Source organism: Triturus cristatus, chromosome 3_2 (assembly GCF_964204655.1).
Source record: "Triturus cristatus chromosome 3_2, aTriCri1.1, whole genome shotgun sequence".
Taxonomy (NCBI): Eukaryota; Metazoa; Chordata; class Amphibia; order Caudata; family Salamandridae; genus Triturus; species Triturus cristatus.
Genome location: NC_140584.1, coordinates 942,680,725 through 942,695,699, shown reverse-complemented (window position 1 = coordinate 942,695,699; position 14,975 = coordinate 942,680,725). Strand labels below are relative to the sequence as shown.

Sequence of the window (14,975 nt, the reverse complement as noted above, 5' to 3'; positions counted from 1 at the left end):
GGTACTCTCTTCTCGATGGGGAGCCAGTGGAGGTTTCGCAGGTGTTGGGTGATGTGTTCATGTCGTGGGATGACGAGGACGAGTCTGGCCGCGATGTTCTGGATGGTCTGGAGTTTGCAGAGCAAGGATTGGTTGATTCTGGCGTGGAGGGCGTTCCCATAGTCCAGTCTGCTAGTTAGGAGTGCGTGGGTGACGGTCGTGCTGGATTCGTGGGGATCCATTTGAAGGTCTTGCGAAGGATGCGGAGGGTGTTGAAGCAGGCGGACGCGACGGCGTTGATCTGTCGGGTCATGGTGGGGGAGGAGTCTAGTATGATGCAGAGGTTTCGGGCATGCTGCTTGGGGTTTGGGGAGTTTCAGAGGGCGGTGAGCCACCAGGTAATGTCCCATGCTGAGGGGGTGGGTCCGAGTACTTCTGTCTTCTGAGTTGAGCTTAAGGCAGCTGCTGCTCACCCATGATGCAACGTCTTCCATTCCTTCCTGGAAACTGAGTCTGGTGATGTGGGGGTCCTTATTGAGGGAGAGGATGAGCTGGGTGTCGTCAGCGTAGGATACTATGCTGAGTCCATGCTGTCTGAGGATGGCAGTGAGGGGGCCATGTAGATGTTGAAGAGGGTGGGGCTGAGCGATGATCTTTGGGGTACTCTGCAGTTGATCTCTGGGGGTTCAGAGAGGAAGGGCGAGAGTCTGATTCTTTGGGTTCTGCCGGCGAAGAAGGAGCAGAGCCAGCCAAGGGCAGTTCCCTGTATGCCGGCGTCGTGGAGTCTGGCGGTGAGAGTGCGGTGGGAGACTGTTTTGAAGGCTGCAGAGAGGTCTAGCAGGAGGAGGACTTGGTTGAGAAGAGTGCGGATGTCAGCAATGGTGGCGAGGAGGGCGGTTTCGGTGCTCTGGATGCTGCGGAATCTGGATTGGGAAGGGTCGAGGATGGAGTTCTCTTTGATGAAGTTCGTTAGCTGGACATTGATAATTTTCTCGGTGACTTTGGCCGCGAAGGGAAGGAGAGAGATGGGTCGGTAGTTTTTGAGGTCGGTCGTGTCTGCGGAGGGCTTCTTGAGGAGGGGCTTGACTTCTGTGCGTTTCCAGTCATCATGGAAAGTGCCGGCTTCGAAAGTGGCATTGATGGTGCGTTGTAGCTTGGGTGCTATGGGGGCAGCAGCTCTGTGGAAAATGTGCGGCGGGCAGGGGTCCGTGGGAGCTCATGGCCGTAGCAGTGTCTTCGTGGTGAACTCGGTCCAGGCGGATATGGTGGGCTGGCTGTCGTTGCGGGAGGAAGGCTCGGTTTCGGAGTCCGGTGTCTGTTCGTTGTAGTTGTTGTAGAGGGACTTGATTTTCAGTAGGAGCAGAGTTTGTTGCAGAGGTCCTGGGAGGGGCTGTGACGTCTGTGGCTTTGTGCTGGGGGCTTTGGTGAATTCCTGGATGCTGCTGAAGAGTTCTTTTGAGTTGCTGGAGTTTGCGAGGCTTCCGTTCTGGATAAAGGTTCTTTTGGTGGATCTGATAAGTTGGTGGTATTCTGTCATGGTGTTCTTGTAGGTGGTACGACCTTCGGCGGTTTTGCTGTTCCTCCATAGCTTCGCGTGATGTCTGCAGGTGCGCCTGGATTCTTAGAGGTCACTGGTGAACCAGGTGGCCTTCCTGGGACACTGTCGGTGTTGCGAAGGGGGGCAAGCGTGTCTGCGCAGTTGGTGATCAATCTGTGTAGTTCTTTGGCTGCAGTGTTGGCGGTTGAGGGCGGAGTTTAGGTGCTCCTCTGTGACCTTGTTCCAGGTCCTTAGCGTGGGGCATTTTGTGGGTTTGTGAGCCATGGCCTTGTTGAAGGAGAAGTGTACGCAGTGGTGGTCCGGCTGAAGTGGATGTTGTTGCCTCCTGTGAAGATGGGGTCGAGGGTGTGACCAGCCTTGTGGGTGGGGGTCGTGACGAGCTGTTTCAGTCTGATGTTGGGAGGTTGTCCAAACGGCAGAGGATTTGGTATCGCTGAGGTTGTCGAGGTGGAAGTTGAGGTCTCCGAGTAGCACGTAGTCCATGGAGGCAACGTTGTGTGGGGGGGGCGCGATGAGGTCGGAGATGGTAGTGGTGAATGCAGCTCGAGGTCCGGGAGGTCTGTGGGCGAGGGTGCCGCATAGGGTCGTTCTGGGGCTGGTCCGGATCTGGAATTGCAGGTGTTCCGTGGGGGGCGCAGGCTCGTTCGTGCTGGAGGTGGTGCGATGGAGAGTTCTCCTGGGTGGTTGGGGCGGTCCTTCCTTTAGCTCTTGTTTCCATCAGGGATGGAGGTCGCAATGTTGGGGGTGGAGGAGGGGTTGGTCCAGGTTTCAGTGAAGAAGGCGATGTCTGGCGAGAGTGTGTTGAGGAGGTCACAGATGGCTACTGTGTGTTTGTGTAGGGAGCTCATGTTGAGATGGATTCAGCTCATGGCCTTGGGTGTGATGGCCTCCAGCGGGAGGGCGGTGCCGGTGGGGTGCGGAGGTTGGTGAAGATTTGTCGGCAGTGTCTGCAGGAGAACTGGCCATGGGTGGTGGTTGGCGTGGACAACTGGCAGTTGTTTTTCCTTCTGGGGATGAGTGCGTGGATGGCAGCTGAGTCGTATCGCTACCATGGCACACAAATGGAACTGGCCAAATTGCTACATATTTTTCTCATGTCATTCAGTTCTAGAAAATAAGTGACATTTCTCGACTCCGTCATGTTTCCTATTCTTATACGTTATCTATGGTTGTCACTCTACCAAAGTTCTATTTCTGAAATGGGAAGTTTGTGTTTTGCTTTGCTTGCAGAACCACTTTTGCATATGGCGGCTCAGGGGCTTACTATTTGCTAGGCCTGGGAGAAATTTAAATCAAGCTGTCCTAATTTGTGTAATTTTGTGAATTTCCCATTATGCTTATTCCTTGAAATTCCCAAAATGAAGCCTTATATGTAATTACATGGGATTAACAGAAAAATGTACTGCTAACACATGAAAATAACAGAACACAAACGGTGCTTTTGCAAAAAAAAATTTTTTTTTGTATAATTGTTGAAATTTCACGGTTAAGTGAAAGCAAATTATGAAAATTCCACACACCTCTACTATATACCCTTCTCAGATTAAATATTAATTTTTTTCTTTATGATATTTTGAAGCTATTATCTTTGCAATCATAGTTATCATTACATCATAATTGTCTATAACAGACCCCTGAACTTTTTTTCCCCCATTTTCTGTGACTGATATTATAAAGAATACAAACAGAAATAAGCAACATAATCATTTTGGGCTTCAAATCACGATCTGGTCTGCACACAGCTCATGACTGGCTGCAGTTCTGCCTTCCTAAACTCACGCAAACGCATGGGCTGTGTACTTGTTTCATCATTAGTGTATTAACTATGCAAGCAGGTAAGCTCTTCACTACTACTTGTGGAGTTAAGTTGCCAAATATACATGCTACACAAGAGCTTCCAGCACATTATGAGAGGGCACATTTAAAGGAGCCACACAATGTAAACACTCCCCTCCCAGATTTATGATATCTGCTTCAAAAAAACTTTGGAGTTGTTAGGTTTTCCCAAGAATCTAACTGCTTTATATAAGACACCACACATGGCAGTTCTGTAACTTGGATTAGAACACTGATCGACAAATGACATTTTCTTTGTCTTACTAAGTTGGGGCCATACAAAAACAACAGGAGGGAACCACTATCGTGCTTAGCCTCTCTCTCTCCATACCAGCCCAATGGGATCATCCTATGGTATTAGAAGAGCTCTCACCAACTTGGATTCATCGTAAGAGTCTTCATCCAGATGCCTAAAAAAGGCGGGGATGCACTAAAGAAATTAGTATCCTCCGTATCCCTGAGTCAACATGTTTCAGCTACCACACCAATGCCTCACTGAGCTAGTCGACTTTCATAAGTTCCTCACAAGGGTCCCGTTAGTATCTTTTTTGTGTGCATTTAATTGTGAAACTTCAAATCACCATACTCATACATGCCATACATAGTGATCCATTTGGTGTCTATGTTCGCATTTCGCAGTGGCGTCCTATTTAGAGCTCCATGAGGCTAAGGAGGCAGAAGGACCTTGTAGACAAAATTTCATCAAAGGTCCCTTAAAGGCCATGAAACTATTTGGTTCCTCCTTCTCTCGCACCTTCAAATTATTTGTCTCAAATATATCGATGATTGGGGCCATGCCATAACTTAATGACCAAGCCAATTACAAACTGAAGGAAACACTAAAGGACAGTAAAACAGGAGAGGTCATCTTCTTTTAAGCTGATTGCCACATTCTTTTAAAGACACTTCTAAATGAGTAGAGACACAACAACATTTCCTGCAAAAGCGCTTCACAATCACATAATAGTAAATGTATTCCAAGTTTTTGAAAATGCCATACGACTCAACACAAAATCTCGACTACATTAAAATGAAATTTAGAAAAAAATGTTTTCAAGTACACAGCAATAATGATCTCACCTGAATAACATTACAAATATGATTTGTTGTATATCTCGTAGCACCATCAAGAACTAAATGAACTCAAATTTGTCAAACAAAATATAAAATTATGCTGCGTGTCTTTAAAGAATAATAAAAAAGCAGGCCATAAGAGATATCCGCCTGGTGCTAAAAGCCCCCTTCCACCAGTTACCCTCTTCGTGCAATTCAATAGAAAGGCCAACATGAAAGCATGCTTTCGCAAGACTTTTTATATTGTTGCAGGGAAATTTATTTTCTTCTTTTATCCTGTAATGTTATGTAGTTGTTTTCAAGTTAGTTAATGGTGTGCCCCTTTAACCGTCAGTCCCCATATTAAGACACCAGCATTTACAAAAGGTGGCACTCTCAAGGTACAATCCATCAGTAGCAACATAAAAAGCATGAAACATGTCCACTGTAGCTAAAGATGATGGCACTTTGAAAATTGTTTGTTTGTGGAATCAAAAGATTTAAGAGGATTCTATAAACCAATAAAGAAAGAAGATTGTAGAAACATTTGAATGGAGTGAATTTATGAACAGGATAACAAAGTGTCAATAATATTTTTAGGATTCAAATCTTTTTATTGAGAAGAATGCCAGGAAACAGAGAATATACGTCATTACATGTGTCACAACTAGCACTAGTGCTTGAGTACATGGCATTAGTCAAAAAAGTAAAAGAAAGAGAAAAATGGGAGTAAAACAACCCTACACAAAAATTAAAAAAACATTCCCACCCCCTCCCCCACACACACACAATTCAGTTCACTTATGCTCTCAGAATTGGGAATGTATAGTTCACTAGTTCTCTAAAGTCTTGTGCTAGGTTGGACAAATAATGGGCGCCACAATTTCCCAAAGGACTCGCCATGATTCGTAAGTGTCAAGGATATTTTCTCCATGCCTAGAATGGTCCATAACCTATGCAGCCATCCTATGTGAGTAGGTAGTTGTAGCGTGCACCAGTGTGTTAAGATTTTCTGTGTCACTGCCCCTAGAGCAAGGCCTATCTGTCTGCCCCGCTTGGATTTCAAGGGATATGTCAAAGGGTTTGGTAGGCCTAACAAAACGTAGGAGGGGAATCTAGGTATTTGTGTCTCAAAGTGGGTGTCTATCTTATCAAGGATTTGGGTCCAATATGGCTGAAACCGGGGGGCAATCCCACAATATGTGCACTAAAGTTCCCTCGGCTCTGCAGCCCCTCCAACACCTATCACTGTGATTTGGATACACTTTATGCAGTCTAGATGGTGTGAGGTACCATTATGTTGAAATTAACAAAGGCTTCAGTGAGGGAGGTATTGCTAGCGGTGTGTCTTGCCCTAAAGTATATGTCGCCCCATTCGTTCTCGCTTAGCTGCTGCCCCAGTTCCTGCTCCCACCTGTGTTGACTGGTGTTGTATATATGCTTGTGGCACTGATTTAGATACGTATAAATAACGGAGATGAGATGTTTACCTGAAGTGTGAGAGACCAGCCAGTGTTCATATGCCGTAACGGGCATCTGAATAGAGGGATTATTACTGGGGTGTGATAGCCAGTGGCAGAGTTGCAGATAGTGTAGTCTTTCAGATTCAGGGAGGGAATAATCTCCACTCAGCTGCTGGAAGGGAATCACCCCATCCTCGTCTAGCATATGCCCCATTGAACGGCACTAACAGCGTCTCCATTCTGTGAATGCCCTGGGGTCAAACCCCGGGGTAAAGTCTGGGTTATCAAAAAGTGGTATCAGTAGGGAGGGGAAAAACCATAGACCACATTTACTAGGGGGTTCCTTGGTCAGAGAAGTACCTCCCGCTGCTTTGTCTTGACATAGCCAATGCTTCTTACTAGTGGGAGACCTTAATCTAGCTTTTAATACAGAGCTAGATAGGCCGACACAGACAAACTGGGGCGTTATTCAAGAGCGGTCAGAAGTGGGTTAGAGACATGGGGCTTTGTGACATATGGAGAGATTTCCATCCAGAAGAATGCAAATGCACCTTTTTCTCTCATGCACACAAGACAGGCGCACTAGATTAAATTACTTCCCGAGCACAAGGGCTATACATAGCTTAGCCACGGAGACTGAAATTCTCCCAACAGAGCTCTCTGACCACTCAGCTTTAACACTTATTATCTTTCCCTCCAATACAACCCCTACGACGGACATGGCGCCTGCATGAAACGATGCTGCACCGCCCTGTAGCAATATTCCAAATTCAAACCGCTATCTTAAACTATCTCGTACTCAATGACACATCCAAAGTACCTATTGAGACGCTCTAGGAGGCACTAAAAGCAGTTATTAGGGGGGAGCTCATCTCTAGCTCTGCTGCTGACAACATGCTACCAATGGAAAAAAGAGACCGCCTCTCTACCCAGGTTAAGGAACTAGAACACATTCACCAACGCACTGGTGCGCCAAGACTGTGGCGCCAGCTTTGCGCGCTCACTTAGCTGGCATAGACCTCGACCGAGCATGATACGCGATGCCCCGCCTACAACATTCATACTATGTTGGGGGGGGACAAGTGTGGCTGGCTCCTGGCCAATAAACTGCGAAGGAAAAAACCTTGCTGCACTCCCGGGAGAAGGGGGTCATCACTAGCAACAGACATTGCGGACTCATTTAAGAATTTCTATACACAGCTATACACAAGATAAGACCTAGATCCCTTGGCTAGCACCGCTTATCTCCAAGGAGCGAATACATCTTGCCTCACCCTGGCACAAGCAGAGGCGTTAGAGGACGACATATGGCCCGAAGAGGTAATTTCAGCCATTTCTTGCTTGTAACTCTCCAAGTCACGAGGCACAGATGGGTACCCCCCCCAGCCCCCCCCCCCCCATATGTGACAAAAGATTCTACCATGCTCTGGCCCCCATATTAACAAGAATCTTTAACTCCTTCACACAACCTGGTGCAATTCATGCATCAATGCTAGCTGCTTCGATCACTGTTGGGCCCAAACCAGGAAAAGACCAACAACAATGTAGTTCCTACTGACCTATCTCTTTGCTGAATGTAGATTTTAAATTACTCACTGGTATTTTTGACAAACAGACTGGGTCCACTTATGCCCGCAATCATAGATCCAGACGAGGCTGGGTTTATCCTGCATAGACAAACTGGTGACAACACCAAACGCATCCTGCACATTATTGAAAAGGCAACAAATGCACAAGAGAAGCTGCTTAGATGCTTCCCAGAGTTAACTCTCCAAATTTCTCGAATGATTCTATGCTCTCAGATTAAAAGGAAAAATGAATCTGTTCATCAAGATGACATTTATCTCAAACAAATACCTTTACCCAAACCGCTTTGTACATGATACTAACTTGGCTTTCATAGGTATCAATATGTTACAAATGCCAACTAGAGTATGATTCAAAATATGGAGATACCATCTTGCTCGGCTCCAAGTTCTGACGTACACATTTCATTATTAGCGCATACGTCTGGGGCTTTATAAAATGTTGCTAAATTACAGGTAAACTTAATTCATATTGTCCACTTGTCTCCAAATTATTTAATTTGATTTCTTGTAAATTACATGGTTGTTTTGGACAAACTAGACAAGTGACCACTGCCTCAATAGCTGTATCCACTTTTTAGATACTCAAAGATTTATAACTTCATGAATTGTTTTCCAACCTTTGTTTGACAATCACAAACAGGCATACATAAACACTTAAAACATAAGAATTGGCTGTTATAGTGACACTTAGAAGCAGCTGCTCGAAGTCAATGTGGTGCAAAACCGAAATACTTTTTGGAAAACAAAATATTTACATTAATCAATCCTAGTCAAGGAAGCATGGAATAAGAAATCAGGAATTAAGGTTGGTGTCCACTAAAGGACCAGAATGCCCAACTGTTTTCATTTGTTGTTTTAATAGTTGGTAAGTGGACAACTGTTGCATATGCACACTTTATATATAAAGTTTGTAAGTTGGAATTAAGCAATAGAAAGCACCAAGACTCAAAGGAAGGGTCATTTGTGACTAGAAAAAAATATTTAATTCATGTACTTATTGTTTAAGATGAGATTTTATTTAGAAATTGTTTCAGACGTTTTGATCTTAATATCTACTTCGAGCGCTCTACTTTGCAGGTCCCTGCATAACTCATCCAGCCCAGGTATTTTCTTTGCATTCTGATACAGCAGGCCCATTAATCCAATTGTGAGAGCATGTCTACAAGTGTCAGAGCAAAATAAAAGACTCTGGACTGGATGACTTTACATATGAACCTTGGAAAAGTAAGACTGTTTATTAGTATTTACTAATATTAGTACAGTAAACAGTAGTGATGGCCAGCTTATACCCTAAACAAAACCCATGTATATTTGGGCAATACAAATAACATGCAATTAAAGAAATCTAAGTAGAGAGCATTATTGTTATACTTTATAATTATTTATAAATTTGTGGTTTGGGGGAAAATTAAGCATAAAATAAATATTGCATGTAAAACAATACGCGTTAACAATAATGTATAGTCATGGTGTTAAATATATAAATCATTTACTAAGGGCTAAATGTACAAGTAAGGGTCTAAAATAAATATTTCATGTATAACAATAATGTATAGTCATGGTGTTATATGTCTAATGTACTTACTAAGGGCTGAATGTACATATAAGAAAAGTGTTAAAAAAAAAGCATACAAAAGCAGGGTGTGACAGTTGGGAATAAAGGAATAATATCTTTTAGAAGTTTCAAAAGCGATCAGTGGTCTCATTCAATACTTTGGGTGATTTTCTGTCTAATCAAACCTAGTGATTGGGTGAATCAACTACAGCAGACAATCCTATAAGCAATGTCAAAATAATGAGAGTCTACAACCCTGAAAGCACTATTTTCTAATACTCACCTTAAATTTTCTCATGGACTGGTAAAGTCTGCCGAGGTTACCGTAGTGTTTGGCAGTTTGCACATTGAATTCCCCAAATGCTTTTTTAGCAAGTTGAAGTGACGAGAGGTGCAAATCATGAGCTTCTTGTAGAAGTCGTTGCTCTGTCTCCTTATTGTGACAGTCAATTGCAATTTCTTCTAGAATTAGTGCTAGATACAAAAAATGGATGCATTAATTCATCTAACAGTCGTATTCTTAAGCTACTACGATCTACGTCAGACATTTTAGGCATGTTTCCACCAGCTTACGGCATTGTTTTCTATTGAACTTTCTAGCCCACAGACAACAATGCAGGAACAAAGCAGGAAGGTCATTTTATCTTTGCAAAAACATGTTGCAGTGCCAAACTTCATCAGTGAAGGCGGTCATCCATTGAAACACTCCTCTTCATCAATTGCCTTTGATGGCTATGTAACTTGCCCCTCTGCCCTCTTTTCCAATTTCACCTATATGTATCCTTAAGGTTAACTGCAAGATGCCCGAAACACTCATGACCTATTATAATCCAACTTAATATAAAATGGTGCAGTGTATTTGTTACTCTTAGTCCACACTTCTCCCATATCATTATTTTCGTGAGTCCCCTTCTACCCAATAGCTTGATTGGAAGTTATGAGTACCAATACTGAGCTTTCAGATATTATTAATACATGGCCTGTCTCTTTCCCTGTGCATATGCTCACTGTACTAGTTCCCTTAGTGACAGAAGGTGCCAAAATGTGTGGTTTTGGCTGATGGCAGAAGTGCTGCAGGAGGGCAAGACAGTGGAAAAAGACAATGGTCTAAAACGAACAGAATCAAAATTAAGGTAACTTTATTCTATTGTTTCCAACTCTAAAGGTAGATTCCACATCATTTGAGAATCGAACAAGGAAGCTCAGTAGGCTGTCGCAGGCTGCTTCTGTTTAGACAGAGTTGTTGCTCAGAGATTATCAGCCATACTTGTCAATGCTCTGGTGGGAAGACTGAAGTGCCTTTTGCTGGTAGAATGCATGTGGGGTGACACTCAATATGTATTTGATAGGTACATCCCTAGGGAATGCCCCCTTAGTGTGGGTAGAGTATGCAGAGAAAATGTATGCAGGTGCAGCTCAATGAAGGGTTATACATTTGTGACACATTAAGCAATCTATCAAGCAATGATGGTATTATGAGCCACTCAGCCTTTATCAAGCCCCCAAAAATCACAAGCAATTGGCAGGTTAAGAAACAGGTGACCTTGCTTCCTCCAAGCTTTAGGAGGACCTGCTGCAAACAAGGACACAATCTTACATGATAAAACTAAGCAAAAATCTTTGAAAAGTCACACCAAATTCAAAGGTTAACCAGCTGTATCTGGGAGCTCCAAAATAGTTCACTAACATGGCGATGAAAGGGCATAGTAAATTGGGAGCAGACAGGCTAGCCCTGAAAACAGGACACAATCTACATCAATAATTCAGTAGATACCATATTTTTGGGGCGCACTCTGGTTATCAAATCAACTGGACTAAATCCCAGATGTATTCCCTGTGGGGAGACCCTCCACGAAGCCCCCCGAGGCTGCGATATCCCGGTGGCATCCCAAGGTTTTCTTTACTTGGGAATATTTATCACCACCAATACCACACTGTTTGCCGAGAAGAATCTCCAGGGGGTATTAAGGCGGTTTCGAACAGATGTAGTACACTGGAAATCTCTTCCACTAACATTGCTGGGCCCGGCGTCCTTATGCAAAATGCTGGCCCTGCCGCGCTTTCTTTATGCGTTACAGAATACGCCCAATCCGATCCCAAACTCCTATTTTTCTCAGATTGAGATGGTATTGAGAGATTTGCTGTGGGACAGTAAACCGCCCCGCATAGCTATGACAAAGTTAACAATGGGATGGTATGATGGGGGCATTGGCTTGCCAGACCTGCATCTTTATTACCAGGCCACGCAACTGGCGGCCATTAACAGCTGGGTGTTTGGGAGGCAGGATGATCCGAGCTTCCGTACAGATCATTGGTTGATGGGGAAAGGGGGCTATAAATAGAGCTCTTTACACCAATCATAAGAAAATGAGACTTACTGGCCCGACGGCGCGCGCGGTGGAGGCGTGGCATGGAGTGCAGAAGCGGATGGGTTGGAAGGGCCGCTTAACGAAGGCTACCCCCCATGGGAGCCTGATATTCTGGGGAGACTGAGTAAATCGGCGGGATTCGATAAGTGGGAAATGATAGGAACTTCCAAAGTAAGCGACCTATGGGAAAAAGGCAAAATGGTAACATTCCAGGAGCTTCAGGCCAGATACCAATTGGCTTCCTCGGAGGGGTTTCGCTACCTGCAGATAAGCCATGCCATAGAATCGTCCCGAACTAAAAATGCGCCCATTCCGGACTCTTCCCCCTTGGAGGACAGGCTCCTGTTAGACCCAACGAACCGAAAGGTCATATCACTGACATACCGTAAACTAATCAACAATCGGGTGGACCCGATGTCAAAACTTAGGAGGGCCTGGGAAGGGGACCCAGGGGACTTGGCCGAGGAGGACTGGCGGGAGGCATTATCATCACCCAGGGAGGTGGCAATCCCAATGCGTCTTCGCCTGGGGCAGTTAAAAATCCTACACCGAGTGTACTTTGATGCTACTCTATTACATAAACTTAATAGGCGACCCAACTCACTCTGCCTTCGACAATGCGCTCAGACGGGAACATTCCTGCATATTTTATGGGAATGTCCCCACATACAAAGTTATTGGACTAATGTCACCAGGCAAATGGTTAGGAAATGTGGCAAAGCTATACACCCGACACCCGCGATGTGCCTTCTCAACGTCTGGGTAGCGACGGACCTTACGCAAATTGAGCAAGAATGGGTCACATTGAGGTGGTGTCTGGCTAAGCGGAATATTGCCCAAAGGTGGGGAATTGACAGCATACCACTACTGAGGGATTGGGCTAAAGACATGGATCATGCCATGCTCGCCGACAAAACGGTATTCAAAGGGAGGGGATGCCCACGTAAATGGGACCACAAGTGGGGAAAATGGAATAAGTATAGGGGGGATATATGTGTCTCACTGACGATAGAGCTGAGGGGGGAGAGACAGAGGGCACAGGTGGGATGAGTGCAGAAACATTCACAAAGGGTGAGATGCGACCAGAATAGCAAGAGTGATACAGCGACTCCTGATTCGGAGACATACAAGGGTTTGTTGGAGGGGGAGGCTGGTGGCATGTAAATTTAAGTACCCTGGACTCATGTGTGCTAGAGGTGCATTGAGGGAGTGTGGAAATGGTAGGAATGAACATATCTACATTGTCTATGCAATTGTCTCTGCTGCTGTCTGTTTCAAATAAAAAATGTTTAAAAAAAATAAAATAAAAAAATAATAATTCAGCAGATAGACTCAAACAATCCAATACTATTAATTCATAGCAAAACATCACAAAAGCATGGCTATCGACAATTCTGCAGCAAGATTTGTGTACATCGCTTTGGCAATCCTTATGTTATTAATTTTAATATAGGCAATGAGAAAACCAAACAAAGCTCTTCTATTGAAACTTATCAGTCGCTTTTAAAATAGGCACATTAAGCCACATACTTGTTAACTGTGGTTAAACTATGCCCCAAGGTCACACTTCAGAGCGAACCTGAACAGGTGGGTGCGCTTCATTGACGATATATTCCTGATATGGAATGGGAACCTCGAGGAGCTAGAAAATTTTCACACCTGGTTAAATACACGGACACCAGATTTAAGGTTTACTAAGTCTGTAAGGAATGTCCAGATCAATTTTCGTGATGTATGGATTTTTGATAATGAAGCCAAGTTGGAAGTGAGCCTATATACAAAACCCACAGACAGAATTCACGTCAGGTCATCCTAGAAACCTAAAGGAAAATTTGCCCTATGAGCAATTTTTAAGAATACGTCGCAATTGTTCTAATAAAGTTGACTACTTCAAGAACGCAGAAAGACTACAGTTCAAATTGTGCGAGAGAGGATACCCTAAAAAATTGGTTGGAGCTGCCTTGAAAAGACCATGCTTTACGCCCAGAGAGAGTTTGCTAACACCTAGAATAAAAGAGGATAAGGAACAACTGACATGTGTCCTTACATTTAATCCTAAGGCCAACAAAGTAAAGCAAATCATTTCAAGAAACTGGAGACTTTTTGAACATCTGAATATACCTACACCCCTTTTTTCTTTAAAAAAAGTTAAAAACCTAAGACAACATCTAGTGAAAGCAGCTAGGGAGCCATTGATCAAAAAAGATGTAAGAGGTATGTTAGGTCTATCAGCCCTGATAGGCCATTACAGGTGCAATAATTGTATTGCTTGCCCCCTCACTAGAGACGTTAAATTAGTGCTCATTAACAACAAGACACACACAAGGAAGACTTTTTCGAACTGCAACACCAATAATGTGGTGTATGTAGTAACTTGTCCATGCATGAAGTCCTATATTGGACAAACTACCCAACCTGTAAAAATGCGGATTTTACAACATAAATCCCGCGTAAGATGTAAAACACAAGGAGCACCACTAGTACAACATTACATCGATTGTGGGCATAATGAGAATGACCTTACTTGGACTGTGTTGGCAGGAGTGAAAGCATGCAACAGGGGACAACTTGAAATGATGTTAAATCGCATTGAAGCACGACTTATAGAGAGATACCATACTGCAACAGAAGTGTTAAATGACAGATGAAATATGGGCATTTATTTAGAGACCTGTACTCGAGGCAATGACAAGGATGTTTGCATGAACTATCTTAAGTCACGTAATAACACACAAGCCTCGTCTAATTATGAGATGTGAATATCTGATTTAATAGCATTGTATATATAGTGTGGTGTGGCTGAGATGTTATCAATGGAATAGATGAGTAGATTGTGACTGGTCTGATGATTGTTTGATGTATATATATTTGTTTGTATTATATTATTGATATATTTGTTCAGTAGAATGTTGAGAATGTAAGCCCTTCTTTTGACACACGGTGTTTCACCGGTGAGTGGAAGCGGGAACGGGAATAAGTGTTGACCCAGTATGGTTTACAATATCTATTAGATTTAGTTTACTACCATTCAGTTATTATTGACCTACTTCCATTTTCTGATTTTTTACTTTTTTTTTAAAGCTTTATTTAGATTTGCAAAATCAAACGATACACAAATGATAGCTGTGCGTTCACCAATGACAAAGTATGGAGGTACATCATAACACTTCCAGCTCCCTGACAAGATGTGTAACTTATGGATGGCATCCGACATCAGAACCCCCTTGATCAATCCCCCATCAATACTTGTCTAAATTGAAACAGATGAAACTGACATCAACAATCCACACCCAGGGCCCATAGCCACCCCATCCCTCCACGCATACCCCGCTACCCATGTGAAGTCCATGCCATCTACCCCCCCACAACAAACGCCCCATGGAACATACCAACCCATTCATTCCGTGACGTCCCCATTCTCCCAACGCCCATATCGACTCGCCTACCGCACTCCCGTTGGAACTATACCGGAATGTGTGGGTGACGAGGGGGAACCGGGGAGGGCCGCAATGTATGTTTTGTAAGGGCCCCAGATGTCCCTAGGACGCGCCGCCGCGGGAAGGAGACTGGAGT

The 14,975-nt window shown here is 43.9% G+C and overlaps 1 protein-coding gene across 1 annotated transcript in view; it reads right to left on the bottom strand.

Annotated features, from left to right (window-relative positions):
* The window catches only part of APPBP2 (amyloid beta precursor protein binding protein 2), a 333,604-nt gene that overhangs the window by 17,259 nt on the left and 301,370 nt on the right, over positions 1–14,975 (bottom strand). Inside the window, exon 11 of the mRNA XM_085649437.1 lies at positions 9,317–9,507. Within this exon, the coding sequence (XP_085505563.1) occupies positions 9,317–9,507 (191 nt within the window). The remainder of the gene's footprint in view (positions 1–9,316; positions 9,508–14,975) is intronic.